General features: G+C 38.0%; 1 protein-coding gene across 10 annotated transcripts in view; it reads left to right on the plus strand.

The window, feature by feature from the left end:
• Positions 1-22,868, plus strand: part of LOC121598255 (insulin-like receptor) — a 45,044-nt gene that overhangs the window by 4,608 nt on the left and 17,568 nt on the right. For 5 of the 10 annotated variants that reach the window (XM_041924826.1, XM_041924827.1, XM_041924823.1 and 2 more), the window contains one exon: positions 10,560-11,766. The exons of 2 other annotated variants lie outside the window; for them this stretch is intronic. In XM_041924826.1, coding sequence (XP_041780760.1) covers positions 11,199-11,766 — 568 coding nt within the window. In that variant the 5' untranslated portion in view covers positions 10,560-11,198. The remainder of the gene's footprint in view (positions 1-10,559; positions 11,767-22,868) is intronic. 3 more of the 10 variants (XM_041924825.1, XM_041924824.1, XM_041924831.1) reach the window with 1 other exon arrangement.

Consider the following 22,868-nt stretch of genomic DNA (forward strand, 5'->3'; position numbering starts at 1 on the left):
GGCTGGGTCATCCGTTTCCATGCGTAAAACATGGACAGCCCACCGGACCATGGCGAGTTTGATACGTTGCACGACAGTAAGGTCGCCGTACATGTCGCATAGCTCATCTTTATAACGGTTGCTCCATTGTCCTTCCACACATACGGGGCCAAGTATCCTTCTGAGCATCTTCCTCTCGAACGCGGCTAAGAGGGTTTCGTCTGATTTTGGATCATTTTAATAGCATAACGATTATGAAAAATTAATTTAAGGTTGTTCCCACCAAAACCCAATACAAATAGTTTGACAGCTAAAAGCCTTAAGTGACATTAGTGTTGCATTTCAGTTAATTTATCATATGAATATTTACAAGGCAGTTGCATGCAGAAACCAATAAACCATACCTAAATATAAATATGTTCATGGGCTTTGAATATATAGAAGCAATATCAACATGTTACCGCTTACCTGGGTTGGAGGTAGCGGAATTTGGGGCAAGTGTGCCATACGGGGCAAGAGTGCCACCAAGCATTTTTCCTTAAAAACTTTAGTTTAATGATCAATTATGTATACAGTTGGTTGCTTTCCAATGACTAGGTATTCTGAGCCTAATTTCATACAGACCAATCGATATTTCCCATTGTTTTAAACTGATTTATATTGAGTTTCAAAATTGAGCAGAATATTACAATTTTTTAATCCAACCAAATAAGCTCTCAAAAATCATGCGAACAATCAACCGAGAAAATATTTACATCACCGTATAGCTGAGAAAACGTGAAATTTTTTGTGGGTTTAGTTGAAAAAAACTTTCTTTTTATCACTGAAAAATTCAATTTCAAAAATGTTACAACTTTTGGGGCAAAAGAGCCATCTCTATTTGGGGCAAGTGTGCAACTATCTTTCATAGGCGCGAGCTGTCAAAAATGTAAACATTGTTGTAGCGTACAGCGGTATGGTGCGCTATTGTGAGCGGATTCCACGTCAGAAAAACAGAACAGTAACAAACCATATTGTGGTACAGTTGGTGGTCAAAAAGGGTTCATTGAGGACTAAATACATGTAGGAATACATACACTAGTGGTACAAACGTAATAATTTCTAATTATCTAAGAAACACGGTTATTTTAACCAGGTGGCCGTCTTGCCCCATACGAGTGGCACTCTTGCCCCATAGCCCAAAAAATAACGTCTTTTTGGACCCTTTTTAAAACGCTTCAAAAACTGTTTTGTTTGCACTTTTTTGAAGCGAAACTCATTTATAAGTGAGGAAATAGATGTAAAATGGTTATGAGATTTAAATCGGCTTTTGAAAAACACGTTTTAGTGAGTTATAACTTGAAATGCTTCAGGTGGCACACTTGCCCCAAGTTCCGCTAATGGTTTCATTCTGATCTGATTTGATCATCTCAATTCTTCTTTTCTTCTATTTGGCATAACGACCTACGCGGACATGTCGTCCTATATAGGCTTCCCAGACTTATACCACGCTGACAAAATTGGTCCTTGCTACTGGGGGACGGTTTGTATGATACAGTAGGTGACCGCTTACTGGATGTGTTTCACAGGAGTTTAGTTTGTTTTGTGATTATAAGTTAAAAAACGCTTAAATGTCAAAACATGAAACATCCGTAATCTTACGAAGAGAAATTCATAGCAAATATGCATTTTTCTCACAAATTTAACCTCTCAGTTAGCGGCTACCTACTTTAATTGAACCCATGACGAGCATGCTGTTAAGTCGTCATCTTAGTGTAATGTGCGTGCTTATGATTGCGGCCGTTAAGAACTAGGGCTAATGTTCCAGTATTGGGCAGGCTAGTGCAGTAGTTTCACAAAAACTGCTCGTACACTCACAATATTTTTTCTTTTGGAAAATATATAGAAAATATGTAGAAACAACATTTAACATTAAAACATTAAAACATTTAAAACAGTACTCTCACTTTCCTAAGATAGGTATTCAAAAGCCTTTTGAATCATTAATTTTACGTTGCTTATTTTTGGTTTGTTTGCTGGCAGTTTTTACAGTCACTCTAACCGTGCGGCTACATGAGGTGAAATATACAGCGAAATGAACTATTTGACAGGTGAGATATCTACTCTGTCCAATTCAATAACACAATTTTTGCCTTCGATTAGCAACTGTCAGATTCGGCACAGTTTGTTTTGATGGGACAAATTTTGCAAAAACCAAACATTTTCAAACACGTTTCTTTTATTCAAGCAATATGCAGTATAAACCATACATTTCAATAAATCAAAACATTAAATTTGTTAATTATAAAAGAACCACTAGAAACCGTGCCGAATCCGACCGTTGTGCAATCGAAGGCGAAAATTGTGTTATTGAATTGGACAGAGTAGCTTACACCATCTGACGTGTGAGCAAGTGAAGTGGTAGACAGCGGTGTCTATTCAAAACGACTATTGTTATAAACAAGTGGACAGTTGTTTATTATGCTGATAAACCCTGTATTATTATTATTATTATTATTAGTTCTTTTATGATTATTATTATTATCAGTTCTATTATTGATATTATTATTATCAGTTCTACTATTGATATTATTATTATTATTATTATTATTATTATTATTATTATTATTATTATTATTATTAATATTATTATTATTATTATTATTATTATTATTATTATTATTATTATTACTATTATTATTATTATTATTATTATTATCATTATTATTATTATCATTATTATTATCATTATTATCATTATTATTATTATTATTATTATTATTATTATTATTATTATTATTATTATTATTCTTGCAAGATATTGCATTAATCTGGAACGAAATGTCATATTATAATTTTGACAAATTTATAAAACATTTCAACAGATGATATTAAAGTAAACAACAATGCTTTAAACTTACCACTTTTTTATGTTCATGAAATGGTTTCTTTGTGTTATTTTAGGAGAGAAATTCGCTTACAGACAAGCAACTTTCAAAACACGGTTTTAGCTTACTGCTCTTGCACGTTCTCCCATATTTTCCCCTCATTTCCCAAAGTAATTGCTCTCGCGTTGGAATTGTTCCAGGTTCGGGCTTAGCGTGCCTCATGAAGGGTGGGGATGTGTGAAAAAGCAAGGTGATGTGTTTGTATGTATACGTTCATATGTGTGAGTCTGTTTGTATACACGTTTATAAGGTCGTTGACACCAAGTACGGTCGATTGACGCCGGCTCAGAGTTCCATTTCTCACATGAACGCATCCTCAGTGCGCCGAACCGCTTATGCTTGAAAGAACTCCTCCTTTAGCTCATAAAGAGTCTTAATATTTTGTATGTTATTTCATTAAAAAGACTTGGAATAACAAATACATGTATAAACCGGATTCATTTAGATACGACATCTAACTTGAATATAGTTTGGGGACGGATTCATTTAGATACGACATCTAATTTGAATATAGTTTGGGAACCGTCGATAGGTATAATTGAAATAAGCGAATTCCATAGGGATCAGACGACATCTCGTAATACATACTATTTCTATTTTGCGTAACGACCTACGCGGTCCTGCCGGCCTATAAAGTTACCTATTGATTATTACCATTTGTTCCATTTTCCCTCGCTTAATTGTAGAATGTTCAAACGTTAGTAACTGATTTTTAGGTAATATTTCTAAAATTCTCTTGTATAACTGATCAAGCCTTATAACTTACATCTCCTGAGTGCGTATGTATCTTGCCAGTCGATCTAATTTATTTTTATTTAATTTTATAAATAAATTTGTACTGTTTCATTTTGGGGCAAGCTTTATAAGATTTGACAGTTTATTTATTGATGATAGGTTTTTTTTATAGAGGACATATCCGTTGTGGGCTCAAGCCTCCGGGCTATCCTTCCGTCGCAAGGACTGTTCAGCTGCGCGGTATTCGAAAAGTTTCGAAAGCCTTTATAGGCCGACAGGACCGCGTTCAGTAGATATTCATTTCGATGGATGCTCCGACTCCTACAAGACATCTTGGGATAGGTTCCCATTTTAACCAACCCCGATAGCAAGAAATCCGGTTGCTTGAAGATAAGAATGTACGAAGCGTTTATAGGCCGGCCGCAGGTCGATGCACCAACAAGAAAAAAGAAGAAGACGTTATTTTGATGACATGTGGGCCGCATACTGAATGGTTTGGAAAGATCTTATGTGTCTTAAAGCTGCTACGAGTTGACGACTGAACCACAGGACCAAGACATTACCTTACAAGACGTGATTACAGCGAGAATGACCCTATGACTGCGATGGTCCGTAAGTTTAATCAGCGTTACTTGTTATTCGACTGGCACTAACCTAAAATATTCTATTGATCCGTCATGATATTGTACACTGCGTTTAACCTGTTTACACAGGTTATTTATTGTGCTATACACAATAAACAAGAGCTTCAAAAAGGTTCAAAACCACTTATCTAACCCAAGCAAGTTTAAATTTTGTGGTATCATGTTTATATAAACCACCCGTTTTCTATTTCAAGCCAACAAGCTGAAATTTCATCCTGTCGCTGGAATAATGTTTATCATCCGGAGTGTATTCTTTTGACAAATACGTGCCCCCATATTGGATTTTACCAATTATCTAATAACAAAGATGGGTTGTATCGTATTCTTATCTTTTTTCTGTTTGAAATGAGTTATAGTTAAGTTGATAAATTTTAAAATATTTCTGCTCCAGTTAAAAAATTAAATCATTCATAAACTAACCTGATCGAACCTGCCACGAATCGGCGTTTGTGTACATATTTTTACCTCCTACCACATCCCGGAACATTGCGGTATTAGGAGCAACCCCGCTCCGTGCCTCTTTCAAGCTTCTGTAAACAAGTGGGTGTACCCCGAATGAGATAGCTGCTCCAGCAGCTGTTCGTTTGACTCTTCAATCCTTCTCGCTAAATAAGAAGAAGCAAAATCAATGTCCGCGTCACGTACTCAATTGTGATAATCAGAGGTGATGCTCAAACAGTTGGTGTTTTCAATACATGCTTGGTGACATTTTAGCAACCAACGCTTGGTCAGTCATTTTGTCATGACTTTTTTTACAGTTACAGTTTCTACAGTTTTTTGTGTGTACAGTTACCAGTTCTGCAAAATATCTCTGTAAATTTCATAAAAAATCCAACTGAAACAAAATAATGACAGCGTTACGAGCTTTTATTGAATATTATGACAGTTAGGTTGAGATCCATGTCAGCATCACGTACTCAAATATGATAATCAAAGGTGATACTCTAAACCAGTGGTCTACAACCTGTGGTCCGCGAACCACTTGTGGTCCATGGAGTAAACAGATGTGGTCCGCGAAAGAATTTATGTTTGAAGAAGAAAAACTAATAACTATACATATCGTGCATTTTTATTTCCCCACAATCAAGATGAAGTATTCAACAGGCATGTTTGGAATAAGATAAAAACTTATGTTTGATCAAAAACGTTGAAATAAGTCAACAAAATGCATGCCCACAATCGATACTTGGATGTCCCAGGATACTTGGTTCGCCGTACAGCTCAGCAAGCTCGTGGTTCATCCTTCTCCTCCATGCTCCATCTCGAACACACCGCCAAAGCGTTAAATATGCAAGTTATTCCAAGTAACAAAATTAGCATGTTTTCTCGTTGAGTTTGACACGACAGACCATCCCCAAGCGCCACAGATTAAATGATTGGAAAATCAAATATCCATAGAAAAAAAAGAAAGCTCCATAGCTTCACTGGTTTGCTCAATAGATGGCGACTCATCATTATATTGCTGTCCTTTTCTTGCAATGTGTTTTGACAAGCTTCATCTAATCATGACCTATATAGCCTTCTAACCTTCCTAGCATAAACCTATGTGAATGGTCGTGTGGTTAGATACATGGGTATCAACACCATCGACCATTATTCAAATCCTACTTGCTTCTGTACAAATGGTTCACAGTGGAGTTTAGTAATTAAACAATCGTATTGCCGTTCTAGTTCTAGCGATGCATAACTTCAATGCGAAACCATATTATCAGTACAAAGACGTTCTTCGCCGTCTGCTAAACGAAGACTTTCTATATTCCGTTTAGGTAGAGAGCTTGCGTCATTTAGAACCCGTTTAGTGGTCGTTTAGTGGACGTTTAGTTGATTTGTGGCACTTAGGTCAAAGCAGATAGAACGGGAAAGCATTCTCTTTTTTTTATTGGGACCACACGCTTAGTATATTCTAAGAATGTCGTGATTATCACTGACAGAAAATATCGCGACCAAGTTAGTGCCGCTAAACAAACAATGGGTGCTAAACAAAATGTCACTAAGCACGTGATTGGGTCTCCAACTGTTAGAGTCTCACCTCTGATGATCGCAGTTGTGTACGTGAGCTGATTTAAGCTTCGTTTCAGTCATGAGTGTTGGTGACTGAAACAGTGGCATTTGGCAGCACTGTTTAACAGCCAAAAATATTGATTATGATTGCCGGTATTAAGCTCAGCTTGTCTAGTCAAAGGATCGGGTTTGACTCAAGCACTCGAACATCGCATTCGGCTTGTCATGATGCATTTTCATTCAGTTTCTGCAATGAACATCAAGCTACCACGGATATGTTTATTGCGCTTGGGTAGTGATTATCATGATATTTTGCAGCGCTGGCTGTACCTTCAGTCGTTTGTAGTTTTTCGCGTTTTGTCGGCTGCCATACCGTAGCATGCGGGAGCGCGCTGCATTCTTTTCGGTTAGTGTTCGTTTGCACTCTTCGTTGAACCATTTCTTTTTCTCTCTACGTGGTAAGCGGCCAATTTTAACTTCGGCTGCAGTGCTGAAGGCTCTTTCCATCATACGCCACTGGTCTGCGAGGGGCGCCGCAGCGATGTATGCACAAGTATGCATTGGCGTCTTGGGAGAAGAAGCTGCCAAAAGCCATCACAAATATTATAGAAGTGGACGGGAGATGGGATCATTCTTGAAAGTATTCAATAAATTGTAGACTGGAGAATATTTTGTAAAATTCTCTGTATTCCTCTGAAACATTAATCAGTTCACTGTCAGTAGCAAAACGTATAAAAACTACGAAAGAGTTTACCTTTACAAAAGATGGAAAAACTTTATTTTTAACAATCATTGAAGTGCTGCTAGTTCTAATTTGTTCGGACTGTTGCAAAACCAAAAACATCCGTATTTTAGTTGTAATGCCCGCTCTAAGGTGGTAGATAACTTGGAGATGTTTTGGATGGAGATCGTGTGATATCATCGCTTAAGTGTGCTTAAAATGTAGAAATATTATCTTTACACATTGCATTTTATTTCTTCAAGGAAAATTGATGTGTGCTGCGTTTCAGTACGCTACGATTGTAAACTATTTTTTTCCTAATGAACCTGCGCTATCTAATTATTTATGTGCCTATATTCATGCCTTTAGAAATGTGAACTAGTTCGCCATGAGCTTATAATAGCAACCATCTAAGTTGTGCATGTGTATTTTAATATCTGTGCTATCTGTGAGTAAAAGTGGTGAAAATAAGCTAGAGTTATCCTGCACAAAAGTATAGAATATTGTTTATTGAAAAAAACATATTTTCTTATAGTCTGGCAGGTTTAAAAATGTTTTGAAATGGTATATATATATATATATATATATATATATATATATATATATATATATATATATATATATATATATATATATATATATATATCTTATATATATATATATATATATATATATATATATATATCTTATATATATATATATAATATATATATATATATAATATATATATATATATATATATATATATATATATATATATATATATATATATATATATATATATATATATATATATTTATATATATATATATATAATATATATATATATATATATATATATATATATATATATATATATATATATATATCTTTATATATATATATATTTATATATTTATATATATATATATATATATATATATATATATATATATATATATATATATATATATATATATATATATATATATATATATATCTTTATATGTCGCATGGTAGGTGCATAACATGCATATGATCCACAGTATGGAAACCAACTATTGCGGGCTTCAGTCCTGCGGTGCATTTCGTATAGCTCGTCGTTATAGCGGCTCCTCCATTGTCCTTCCACACATACGAGGCCAAGAACCCTTCTGAACATGTTCCTCTCAAACGCGGCTAAGAGGGTTTCGTCAGATTTGGAAAGAGTCCATGTCTCAGAGGCACATGTGAGTACTGGTACTATATAAGTGCTATATAGTCCCAGCTTTGTCCGTCGTGACAGGTTCTTTGAGGGGAACTGATTTTTCAGGCTGTAAAATGATCTTTTAGCAGCCAACATCATTGCGCGCAATTCAACTACTATGCTATTGTTGTTGCCGACCTTTGAACCGAGATAAGTGAATTCTGGGACGACTTCAAAAGTGCGTTCACATATCTGTACGTCACGTCTACGTAGATTTGGATTATTTATTGGTAGGGCTGCTGATGTTGCCACCATCAGTTTGCCTCGTTTATCTGCAATCTCTGCCGCCTGCTCAATCTCTTGGTAGGTTTCTGCTACATAGAAGATCCGCAGACCAATGATGTCTATATCATCAGCGCTTGCCAGGATCTGAGTTGACTTATAGAAGTCTCCACCCTCGAGTCACGGATGGCCCCCTCTATCGCCAAGTTGAATAAGAGACAGGCAAGCCCATACCCCTGGCGCAGACCTTAGGTGGTAGCAAAAGACCCAGAGAGTTTTCCATCCACCTTCACCTGGCATGTGACGATGGTCATAGTCATTAACTACCCTTCTCAGTTTAGCCGGGATTCTAAAAGAGCCCATAGCGTCATATAGTTTTACCCTGGCTATGCTATCATATGCAGCTTTGAAGTAAATGAAGAAATGGTACGTGTTTCTGTACTCTGTCGTCTACTCCAAAATTTGAAGCATGGTGATGATCTGATCAGTTGTTGATTATACGTTTCGGAATCCTCTTTGATAGTTCGATAGTTTGGCTAGGGCATCATCCAGTTATTTGAAGGCTCCGCTATCATATGCAGCTTTGAAGTAAATGAAGAAATGGTACGTGTTTCTGTACTCTGTCGTCTACTCCAAAATTTGAAGCATGGTGATGATCTGATCAGTTGTTGATTATACGTTTCGGAATCCTCTTTGATAGTTCGATAGTTTGGCTAGGGCATCATCCAGTTATTTGAAGGCTCCGTCTCCGCGTACGTTCCCTGACCCCTTTTCGTGGAGCATAGCGTAAAGTCGGTAGATCCGCTTTATGTTCTCTCTTAACTTTCTCTAGTCTGTTCATATATGTGGCAGGGTGACTGCCTCGCGGCTATGCCCCTAAACATCTGGAAGGCCTCGTGACATTTTTGTTTAGCATCGGGAACACACCGGCGGTCAGGCAATTCGTGTTTCGTGAGATGCTCATATGTCGCCTCATTTGCCATGTCCCACCATCTGTACGAGGAGTTGGAACTAGTCCGTGTTTCCTTTGGGACCCTTGGAACTAGTCCGAGTCCACATGTTACCACTCTACACGAATAGAATCGTGTTCGGATAAAAGTGGAATAGTAGAGCCTCTATTATCCCTCAGAGAGGCTTCAAAACCTACACGATTGCATTTGCTACTTAACTTATTTTTCAAAATAAGCCAGATTCGACACAATTGGATTTTTTTTATTTTTTCAGTTAACATTATTACGGCTTCGACCGTATTTTCACTACATTATGTATCGATCGATTTTATTCTCAGGATTCACACGTTTCATCAGAATTGGAAATTTGTTGTATAACATGTTTAAGAATAAATAATATGAGCACAAATATTTTTTTGAAATGAACGTTTTGATAAAATTCTGAACATAAAATCTATAACACACTGGCACATTTCATATGTAGTCATACAAAACTCTTCCAAATGACAGCAATTGGCAGGGGAAACTCTCGCCTTTATGAACAAGTAGATCCAGAAAAGCGTAAAATAAACTCAAGTCAGTATGCCACACATTTGTGCAGCACACATGATCATATATGTTGTGGGAGTATGTTTGTACCTTGTATACAAGTATACAATGTATGTGCCTATATAACTTTCGAGAATGTAGATAATTATGTTATTATTTGTAGCATTAACACAGAATGCAAAATGCTGATTAGAACAATCTTCATAAACTAATAGAGGAATGAAGTCGCGAGACTCAACATTTCTATAAATCAAACTTATTTTTACAACTTCGCCGACACAATGAAAAATTTGGTTCTCAAATTTCAAGTTATTAGAAGGAATCCGTTTTGGCGATAAAATGAATTGAGGTGTTTTAGGCGCTTGGTGGTAATGATAACGAACTACGAACTCTTTCATACAAATTTCGAATTGGCACTCATCAGTACACATGCATGCACTATTGCGAACAGTTTGTAGGTGTAAATGGGGTTATTCATAAATCGTTCATGTGTTTGGAACAGAAAAATAATATTTGAAAATTTTATAGAATGATAGTTAATACCTTAAGTGTAATGGTTGTGAGTGATTCATTTTGTTTTCGTTAATTGCTTTTATATTTTTAAAGATATTTTTTTATTGAAAATGTAGGCGCACGGAGCTACATATTGAAGCAGTACGAATCACACATAACAGCAAATTCTTCGCATAGAGATGGTGTTGCTTTAATATAATATTTTAGTGTTGTTAGTGAATACCTAGAGTGTTCAATGTGAAGTGTGCTACACGACTTACGGAAGAAAATTCATAAACAATGGAAGAAAGTGTTACAATGAATATGTGGCGGTATTTTCACCATTATAAATGATTTAATGAAATCCTGTATGTGTGGTAATCGTGTATATTTACTAGACCATGGTCTAGTAACGTGCTATATGTGAACAAAATACGCACTCGCAAGTTTAACATCATGATACTATGGGATGTATGGAAGAAATGTATCAATTTGCTTCGTGTGGTAACAATGTGTGTCTACGTGCGTTATACCGAATAAAAATCAAAAGTTCATTATTGAACCGCTCCAAACAACAAGGAAATGTTCAACCATAGCCAAGCCCTGAATTGGCTTCATCTTTTTCAAAGTAATCAAATCGTTCACCAAAAAATGGGAGTGTCTGTACCGCACATGTTAAGCGCTATGCTGAAATTAAAGACTATCCAGAAAACGGTGATTGAATGTCAAGAAAAAAAATCCTAAACATCCACAATGAGTGAAACGGAACTGTGGAGCACAAACGGTGCACCAAATAATTTTTTTAATGAATGTGATTTAAGAAGTGAGTGTCTGTGGCAGAACTTGAAAAATAATAATAAGGAGTCATATTATAGGCTATCTCCGAGCTTATTTGGTTCATATTATCTTCCTATTTGTAAGTGTACATATTGGTACGACATCAACAACAGCATTGTTACTGCTGCAAATGATGGTAACAGTACAAGCAATAGTGATTGGTTTAACAATACTGTTAAAGATTATCATAAGGATAAAAAGAGTGATAGTGGTTGCTATGTAGCCAATGATAGTCGATGGAGCATTGTACAATGCTTTGCAAATGAGTACCTGTCGGGTGCAAGGAAACATAATCGTTCTAGTTTGTGGAAACGGTGGCGATGGAAAAAAATGTCGTCATTCGGAAAAGCACTTTTATTCTATTGCATATTCTCTATAAGTATCAACGTCACTGCATCCCAAGACATAGATGCTTTACAGACTACAACCCGGATAACTGCATCGCAGCCAAATGAAGATGCCTTCATAATGAGTCCTGGAGAAGGTAAGTTGGTGAACTATTTTATAGATTATAATCAAAATATTATCTAGAGAACATCAAATATGATTATTATTTTTACTTTTAACTCAGAAGTGACTAGTACTTTATTTGCTTTAAATATTTTCGATAACATCACATCACTTACAATTATTTTATATACACACGTTTCCAGCTACGTTCGAATCTCATGCCGTATGCATTGACTCATGTGCCTCCTACTTCGAATCGCACTTTTCGATATTTTTCGAATATTACGCAATATTTTCGATAACCAATATTTTCGATTTGGGCCGGTCTGGTGGTACAGTCGTCAACTCGTACGACTTAACAAAATGTCCGTCATGGGTTCAAGCCCCGAATAGACCGTGCTCCCATACGTAGGACTGACTATCCTGCTATGGTAACAATAAGTCACTGAAAGCCAAGCTCACTTCACTAGTGGGTACAGGCAGGCCTTGAACGACAGCGGTTGTTGTGCCAAAGAAAAAAAAAATTCGATAACATTGCATCACCCACAACTATTTTATATACACCCGTTTCCAGCTACGTTCGAATCTCATGCTGTTTGCATCGAAACATGCTTCGAATCGCAGGCCACAATGATCGAATGCGTGCCGCTACGGTAGCAAAGTGGGTTTATTATACAGGTGGGCTTATCCCGAACAATTTGACAGCCGTACTGTAGAAAAATGAAAACGAAATGACAGGAGGGGATTCGATCATTTGTTTATGTATGCGTCTGAATTCCAATGGCTGGTTTGGTTGATGTGTCGTAGTATGGGTGAAAAACTACGTATCACAATCGAATCCCCTCCTGTCATTCGTTCGTCCAATATAGTCTTCCCGCCAATCCTATAAGCCCACCTAGTCCCTATACCCACTTTGCTACGGTAGAATCGTGTTCCGTTACCATTGGATTTTTTATATCTTCAATCTGTTTACAGTGCTAAGGGAACGCAAGCTTTCACCAAAGTGAGTTTATATATCAGGTGGGCTTGTCCAGTGCGATTTGCCCAAATGACAATCCAGCCTGCTCTCACTATGGCGAGCTCAATGACAGCAGCTTTAATCCATACTGAGAGGCTATCATCGTTTCCTCCTGCGTACTGAGCAGACTTGTTTTTCCCCTCGCTGAGGGTTTGGTACTTGTTCCGACGCAGCGTATCGCAACGCATTGCGTGACGCACGCTGGTATCTGTTCGCTGCGTTCTGCATGGATGTGTCAACACATTTTAAAAACATCAACAAACAGCAATAATGCGTATTATTTATAGGTTCTGAAGTGATTATATTGTTAAATTACAACTGTAAAATCATTTCCAGTTGGGCTCAAAACAGTTCAAAGCATGTTTACGCTTTTTATTGCATATTGCATACTGACCCGCACACACCTGTTTTGCAGCAATTACGAAATTACTTTCTCTACATTTATTTTGTTTTATTTATAAAATTATTTAGTAGTCCAATTACACGCAAAACTGCGCTCGAAACAATTTAACGTGAAAAAATATCGATTTTCACCCGATATGGTAAAATCATTTTGACAGACGCATCACGACGTGCGTCGAAATAGAATTTGTTCTACTTTGACGCTGCGTCGTGCGTCGTTAACGCATGCTTCTGTCAAATCCCATACATTTTGGCAAAATCGCAACGCATTGCGTCGGAACAAGTACCTCAGAGAGAGAGATGATTTTGTTTGTATGGTGAGTAAATATATCGCCGATTATTGCTCTAATGAGATGATCGGGCAACAGCCGCTCACATGATGAAATCATGATGAGGTTGGATTTAGGAGTGAGTAAAAATATCTTCTCCACATCGAGCCGCCATTATGTTGTGGTTTGAGGAGAACATTGGAGCATCAACGAATTGTTTACATTTGTAAAACGTGCAATAATTGTCCGCGGGCTACATTTCTCGATTCTTTTGTTGAAATAGCATATCAAATATCCCAAACCAGTTAAAATATAGTAAAATGTTGTACCGGACACACGATGCTTTGAAGAAAACGTAAAATCAAACTTGGGAAGATGATGAACATTTCCCGTCCCAATAGTTGATTTACAGCCTCTACGTAAGTGTAAAATACCCTACAGAGTGCTATTGTCAATGTAAAAAAGTTTTTAAATTGCAGAGGATGATTCTTCCTCCATCACAGGTATCGACAAAAAATAAACCAACGTTTGACGATGAAGAAGATTCCCAGTTGTGCGATGACCATTAACATTGAAAATCAAGAGGAATATTCTTCTTCTTCTTCTTTGGCTCAACAACCGATGCCGGCCAAGACCTGCCAACCCACTTGTGGGGTTGGCTTTCATTGACTTATTGATTTCCCCCCATAGCAGGATAGTCAGTCCTACGTATGGCGGCACGGTTTATTTGGGGCTTGAACCCATGACGGGCATGTTGTTAAGTCGTACGAGTTGACGACTGTACCATGAGACCGGCTCAAAAAAAAGAGGAATATTACATGGATTAAAAATACCTAGAGAGAATACGCATCGAGTCGAATTTAAAACGGAAAATAATGGTCCACAAAAGGCGAAAATAATGGCGAAGGACACGACTGCGGCGGGGCCGCAACACCATCTAATATTTCATGAAAGGCCATGTTTGTATCATCTAAATAATGGCGAAGGACACGAGTGCGACGGGGCCGCAACACCATCTAATATTTCATGAAAGGCCATGTTTTGATTGTGTGTGATTGTTAGCAATCGCGGATTAAGAAGAGTGGAGGCCCTAAGCGGTCACACGAAAGTAGAGGCTTGATTTAAGCGTCTAGCAGGGGATTGTATCAAATATCCTAACCAGATAAGGATTGAGTAGCAATTATACTTGTGAGCGGATGGTTTTGGGGCCCCTGGCCGACACAGATGTTGGACGCTTAAACAACTGAATACACATTAAAATTGAAGGAAATACACATCTAATCTATACATTAAAAAAATTGTATAATTATATTTATTCGTGATGTATTTTGTAGTTTTGACCTGCATGCACAATTCTAAAACATTCCTATGAATCACAGAAAGGCTTAAAACCTAAAGGCCTGCCTATTAAGCTTGAAAATAACACCCGGCAAAGAACCCTATAAAAACTACATAAAATCACGTGCTTTTAATGTTTGTAGTGTAAATTGAGAGACAGAGCCGGCTGGCCACATTTACACAACATGTGCTGTTTTGCAGTGTTCTTACATCATCCTCCGTTATTTTCAAATCCATCCATGCTTAGAGAGCGTACACTCCTTTTCAACTGCTAGTCACATTGGAATTGCTTCAGTCATTATTTGCATTTAAAGGATTTATACATTCTGTTTTCAAATTTTCTCTTCAAATCCTTTTTCTTTGTCTAACCTGGATCCTAAATCAGTGATTGCAGGTACCATTCAAAAAGAATCAAATTTAGTTTCCACAATTCACGAAAACAAAATTCATTACTTGCACTCTCCATCATTTGCTCTTCATCATTCCTTGTTGTTCCTTGAACACCATGCAATCATCCAAGGTAACACGATATCATCGTCAATAATTTTACTGGTGCGTTGATCTATTTCTTCTCCAAGTTTGGATGTGTCTACTAGTGCCTTTTAAACATCCTAGATTTCGATCCCTTCAATGGTTTACATGTTTAATAAAGCTGTTTTGACTTGATGTACTGCGGATCAAATCCAACCACGGCAGTACAACAAGTCAATAGATAAACTGAATAGAAACGAAGAGTCAGAGTGTACTAGGGATGTACCGGTGGAAAAAGTGGAAAGAGGGGAATACCTTTTTTCGCCATGACTACCATGACGATGATTGCACTGATTTTGCCCTTCATTTTTTTCTCACAGCACGCTGCTCATCGTGAGATCGCTTTCGTCTGAAAAGCGGAATGTTAAGCGACTTGCATCAAATGTCAACCCGATTTTCCGTGCTGAAATTGTCATCCGGGAGAAACCCTGATTTGACAGTTAGATCCATAACAAACTGGGTACTTTGATGATATTTTTATTTGCTGTTTTGTAAATCTATCCTAAAGTTTCACAATTTTACATGGTATCAGGAGGTCTATTGAATGAAACAAAAGGATATATGCACTGTATTGAATATTACATATGCATGGTTTGTAGGTGTAACACAGAATAAACTTTTATTGTCACATAACCCAAGGTTATTCCAATTCGATGGTTACTATTCTAATATCCTCCCTTAATCGAGAAATGACTTAATTCCAAAGACCACTCGTCCATCTTCAAACTTACTGATAGGAAGTATCTTAGTTAGCAAGTCTGCTTCTTGATTATCAGAACAAACATGTTTCAGATGTATTAGATTTCTTACAATGCTCTGCCTGACGAAATGATGTCGTATATCGATATGTTTACTTCTTGATGAGTAGCCAATTTACTTCTCTGTCAGATGGATACCACTCCAATTATCGCAATAAATCGTCACTGGCTCTGCACATCCCAACAGTTCTTGTCGAAAACCTTTCCACCAAACAGCTTCCTGAGTAACTGCTGAAACTGCCATGTATTCGGTTTCCGTCGTCGAAAGTGCTACTGTTGATTGTTTACGGCAATGCCAGGCCTCCAGACTGTTTCATCACATAACCAGTAATAGAATGACGGTTATCAGTGCAATTGCCCCAATCAGCATCACAATTACCTTCGAAATTTCCATCGCTTGTACTGTGAATATAAGCTTCGTGGGTTTCGTCCCTTTCAAATAACGAAGAATTCGTTTCGCTGCAATCCAGTGAGCTTTTCCAGGATCATTACAGTAGTGACTCACAGCATTCCAAGTACTGCAAGCCACCTATCAGTTCCCGGTATGGTACATTTTCCGTGTGTTTGCGCTCTTCTTCTATCTGTGGACTCATATGTAGACTCACTTTCAGTCCTGGGTCAGCTGGCATACGCACATCTGCTTCACCATAACGATTCAAAAGTTCATTTATCTACTGTTCTTAATCCAGCATTGCTACACCATCAGCTCTGGTCATACGTATTCCAAGAACTTTGTTAGCAAGACCCAAGCCCTTCATTGTCACCTGTTTCTTTAACGCTACGTCACCTGTTTCTTTAAATTCTTCTCCCAGCTGTCATTGTTCGAGAAGATCAACAAATCATCTACGTAAACTGCTACTAAAAGAATGCTTTCATTATTAATCTTATAGTACACGCAAGTATCTTAAATGGACTGTTTCAACTCAATGCGCTGCAGCTCAGCATCTAGCTTCAAGTTGCGCCGAGTCATCTGTATTGGTTTTCACCGTATACACCCACTTCTTACGATCGAAGCAGGTTTACGACTAGCAGGCAAACTCGTCAGGTTCCATGTTCGATTTTCTTGCAAGGCATCAAATTCTGATTTCATAGCATCTTTCCAGCGTTTGGTATCTTCACAATAAACAGCCTCTCGATACGTATTAGGTTCATCAGCGATCCCCGGAAGTACGGTACAGGATTCACCAAAATCTCGCATCTTTTTTGAAAACTGTGAAGAACTTTTAACCGTGGTACTGCAACTCATTACGAAATTCCGGTACTTGCCTGGGTTAATGCGCTCTCTCTCACTGCGCCTTACCAACTTATGTGGGTCCTCTAATTGTGGAGGAAGCGCGGCAAGCTACTCGATCGGTTGATGATGAACAGCTGCAGTTTCATCTCCATTAGCATCATCGTACTGAATCGTCGTCATGGTCGTCAATATCATTTCGGTCTTCAATTGTATCCAAACGTTATTCTTCTTGATGCTGTACGACAGGCTGTACATACAATTCTTCCAGATCAACTTCAGACAATGATTCTCCCAACTCAGGAGCTCGATTCGTTGCACAATTGTCTAGGAATTTGACATCCTGACTGATTATGATTTTCTTCGTATTCGAGTTGTAAACTCGTTACGCCTTGAAACTGCTGCTGTATCCCATGAAAATGCCATACTCTGACTTGGCGCAGTGCAAGCGTGCTGGGCCCATAACCTATTTAAAATTACGTCTGTAAGGTTTAGAGGTGTAAAATTTGCAAAAATTCTTTGTTCTATGGCTGATTTTATTCAAGGATCTATTTTATCATTCGTCGCTGGATTATAAGCAAAGAATGTTATGCACATTGTACCAGTGTGTGCCAATTAGATGTTTCATTTTACTATCAGTGTTTAATTAAAAGTAAATAGGACTTCTTTTACCCAGTTGTGCTGTTTTATACCTGTTAAAATTTTCGTTCTTCCAGCAGGACCGTTGTGTCTGTAGTGATTCATGGTCACGGAATGGCAAACACTGAGGTTATCTAAATACATAGTAGACTGCAATAAATTCTCCTTTATTCTCCAAACGTGATTGACCGCAAGGAATTTAACCAATATAATCTTCCTAATAGTAAATTCATCCACTTTTCCACGTTAACTATTAGCTTTTGTTTGTAAACACTTTTTCATGAAACTGTCAAAGCGAGCTGAAAATGGCAACCTTGCATCGGCCTGTTCTCCTTAACAGATCTTGATAATTTCCATAACAAAATGCAATATGCCTTGAATATTAAAGGGTAGCTCGCAGAAGTGGTATGTGGTTTTACTCATGGTGTGTGGCTTTTGGGTCGAGGAGCCTATAATTTTATCCAATGATGGATAGATATTGAAAGATGCGGAGAAATGTTACCCAGCGCTTTGTATGAATGACGATTTGTCCAACAACAACAATTACTGGGCTACTTTATTGCAATTTATAGGCGTTTATCAACATTTTCAACGACATACAAGTAGTCTGGTCGAAACTTGATGAGACACCAAGTATGAATCATTATGACACATAAGTTATACCGGCATCTAGCTTGCGCTGGTCGCCACTATAGAAAAAGATAAAAATTACACTAGCGAGTACTGGTAATGTCCCCCGGCCGATAGAAAAAAGAAAATAGAACAATCATCAAAGCACCCAATTTTTTATGGATCTAACCAAGATCTATTAAGGAGAACAGGTCGATGCAAAGCCCGTTGCTAGGTTGCCATTTTCAGCTCGCTTTTGACAGTTTCATGAAAAAGTGTTTACAAACAAACGGCTAATAGTTAACGCGCAAAAGTGGACGAATTTATTATTAGGAAGGTTATATTGGTTAAATTTCTTGCGGTCAATCACTTCTGGACAATAAAGGAGAAGTAATTGCAGTCTACTCTGTATTCAGAAACATTGATAACCTTTTTCATTGTTTGCCATTCCGTGACCACAAACCACTACCGTTTGCAACGGTCCTGCTGGAAAAACGAAATGTTTAACATGTTCAACTGGGTTAAAGAAGTCCTTTTTACTTTCAATTGAACACTGAGAGTAAAATGAAACATCCAATCGATACACACTGGTACAATATGCATACCGTCATTTACTTATAACCTGGCTACGAATGATAAATGAGATCCTTGGATTGTATCAGTCATGTAATATTCTAATTGGATTCTAATTATTCAAATATTCTACCAGGAATTGAATGTGAAATGCTGAACAAACTCTCATTCACTCCATAGCAACGTCCATCGCTAAACATAAACAATGTTCACTTTAACTGTCAAAATTTTCCCATGGCTTTCTGTCAATTTACTCTAAGCGCTTCGACCTGTTCTCTTTCAAGGACCTTGGATCTAACTGTCGAACCAAGTGTTCTTCCTATTTTCGTTTTTCGACGTCAAATTGCACTGGACAAGCCCACCGTCGTAGTAGACTGTGATTCGAAGCAAGCGGCACGTGATCCGATGCAAAAGGCACGAGATTCGATCGTAGCTGGAAACAGATGTACAGTCCGAACTCACTGGTTGAACTTCGATTCCCTGCCAAGTATTGAATATGTGCTTTTTAGTTGGCACGTTTTTCCATACAAAAAAAACTGAAACTTTTCTTGGCATGCCATGAGATTTTTGTGAATTTTTCAAAAACCGGGTTTCTCATACAAACGCATGCTTTTTAATTGAACCGTCAGCCAACTATTGAGCGTTCAACTAAAAAGCATGCCAACTAAAAAGCGTTCAACTATTGAATTCTGACTGTATTTCTAAATTCGTTTTCGAAACGTCATCTGGTTAGGGTATTGTACGCTTACAATACAAACACTTGTTAGAGTCAAAACTGTGTAGAAACTAGTGGTGAGTCATAGCGAACCCCTACACGTGTTGTCCAAAACTGCCCAAGTCATACAAAAACATGAAAAAGTCTGCGCCCATGTGTTCCGGCGTCCTCCTGACGTTTACCGAGGCGAACCGAATAGTTGTGTTCGATAAACATGTATGCGTAATAGGTAGCTGAAGTTGTACTGCTTACCTGCCGTATGCCGCTGTGATACCGAGCGAGACGCATAGACAACGCGTCTAGAGGAAATGTGTAGCCGTGAGGAAACTTTTCTGTGTCTCTTTTGCCTTGTACTTACTTTTAGATCCTGATGAGTGTAGCATGCATACCTTTCGGGTACGTTCGTGATATAAGCCTATCCCTCTTACGTTAATGGTGAAGATTCAATCGTATGATGTCGGCTCTGCATTCGGACCTGGACAGGTCCATGGGCGTCATGTGTACGCGGGCGTACGATTCATTTCACGACCCGACCCGGAGTCACGTGCGAGCCAGTCGTAATCGACTCCGACCCGTGGGTGCAGCGGGTGCGCTAGGTCGGAATCAAATCTGACCCGTGGATGCAGTGAGTTCTGATCGACCCTTATGATGAGCAAGTGCGATGAGAAAGCATAAGCGACTCCGACCCGACTAATGTTGGGGGAGATACAACATCCGCTTTCGAAAATCACTTTAAAAGAGTATTTTCTTAAGCGGAACATTCACAAATGGGAAGATATGATGATCTGTTGACTGAAAATTAACGAAATACTTGATATCGAAGTTTTAGTGGATTTAGTTGCGATTTTGTACACGTTATTTGTTTACATTGCACATGAGCTGGTTGCTGCTGTGATGCGTTATCTAACTGATATTTCACCTGTCAAATAGTTCATTTCGCTATATATTTCACCTCCTCTGGCCTTGCGGTTATGCTTTTTCGTACCTACTCATCATTCGGGTCGACCCGAACTCACTGCAACCACAGGTTGGAATGAACCTATCTTAGACTGACCCGACCCGAACTCGCTGCACCAACGGGTCGGAAGCGCTTATGCTTTCTTGCACCTACCGGGATCGTTAGTAATGCTTATTACACTTCTGAGTGGACAATTCTATGTGTTTATTACTTTATTAAACCATGCATGCGGTTCGTTGCTGATACGAGATATACGAAAAAGAAACAATACAACAAAACAATGCATCAAATAGGTTATCATCGGTTTTAACAAAACTATTATAGGTTATACCGGAAAACCCCTACGGACAAAGGGCGGGTTATTTTTTACATAGTGTGCGTGTACTCGCAAATTCACCCAAAGGAAGACTTTATCTGGCTGTTTCAAAAGAAGGGAGTGGGGGAAAACAAGACGCGCTCTCGCATCCTTGTGTTTCATACCGTTTCCCCTTGCTTCTACGTACCCTTCTTCTATTTGGCGTAACGTCCTACGCGGACATGCCACCCTATACAGGCTTTCGAGACTTAATTCATTACCACGTAGCCGGATAGTCAATCCTTGCTAGGGGGAACGGTCCATTCTGGGCTTGAACCCATGACAGGCATGTTATTGAGTCCTTCGAGTTGACGACTGTACCACGGGACCGCTTCTACGTACCCTTTGCCTATAAATCGCGCTCTCTTTGTTTGTAGCTAATCCTATAACATGCAATTTATTTACAGGGTTTACCAAGTCACTTTGCGATGTGAGCTGCACATTTCATCTCACTTGAGACGTATTTTTATTCTGACGTGCTACTTCATTTGGCCCGACATAATTTTCTATTCCGCCGCATTCATTTTCATCCATTATATGAAGTCTTTTCACAGGGGATGTTAGCTGGAGCCGTCCGCGATGTTTACATTTTTTTTCAAAATTAAATTTTTGGACTTTTAGTGCTGATTTATGATACAATTATGTTGTTTAACAAAGAATATAAGTTTTGCCTTGCTCCGCTGTAGCATTCTAGCCGAAAAATGGATTATTCATTGAGTTATAAGCGCTTGAACCTGCTCAGTCAAACCTGCTAATAACTCAATGAATAACCCATGTTTCGGGTTGAATTTTGCTGCGGAGCAAAGATAAATTTCTATTCTTTGTTAAACAACATAATTGTATCATAAATCAGCACTAAAAGCCCAAAAATTTAATTTTGAAAAAAAATGTAAACATCGCGGATGGCTCCAGCTAACATCCCCTGTGAAAAGACTTCATATAATGGATGAAAATGAATGCGGCGGAATAGAAAATTATGTCGGGCCAAATGAAGTAGCACGTCAGAATAAAAATACGTCTCAAGTGAGATGAAATGTGCAGCTCACATCGCAAAGTGACTTGGTAAACCCTATATTTTTTTAGAATTTTGATTTCACAATAGTACACATAATGAAATGAAATAATGAAATAGCGCTTAAATTGAAGTAGGATAGCAAAACGGACAGTTCTTCCTGAACGAAAAAAAAATGAAATAGGATTATAAATCCTATTTTAGTATAATGTTGAAATAAAACACAAAAAAAGCCATTTTTTTTTTTACTTAACGTTATTCAATAGCTTGAGTTTTTGACCAATATGTTTGATGGTGAACCCTCTCTTATTTGACACCTCTCCAATTTGAAAAACCTCTCTTATTTGAACATTTTGCACAGTCGCTTGATTTCCAGTACATTTTTGTTCCTCTAATTTGGAAAACCTCTGAAATCTGTGTCCCTCTTATTTGAGTATGGTGTGGCCATGGTTATTGAAAGATGTATGCTCAAATTAGCGATTCTGTTCGCAGTTTCCTATAGCAACACTTAAGGCTGCATACTAAATGTTCTGTCTCTTTCTTGTTTGTTTGGACCTTTCATTCACTTTCAACCTCTGTAATTTGAAAACCCCTCTTATTCGACAGTCCCATCGCCTCTCAAATAAGAGAGGGTTCACTGTAATTGCCCCACGCACATGTGTTTATAGTTGCGTGGAAGACGCGAATGGTGCCAATCGGCTCAAAGTCTCTATAAAAATAAAGTAAAA

The sequence above is a fragment of the Anopheles merus genome, chromosome 3L (assembly GCF_017562075.2).
Source record: "Anopheles merus strain MAF chromosome 3L, AmerM5.1, whole genome shotgun sequence".
NCBI classification, from domain to species: Eukaryota; Metazoa; Arthropoda; class Insecta; order Diptera; family Culicidae; genus Anopheles; species Anopheles merus.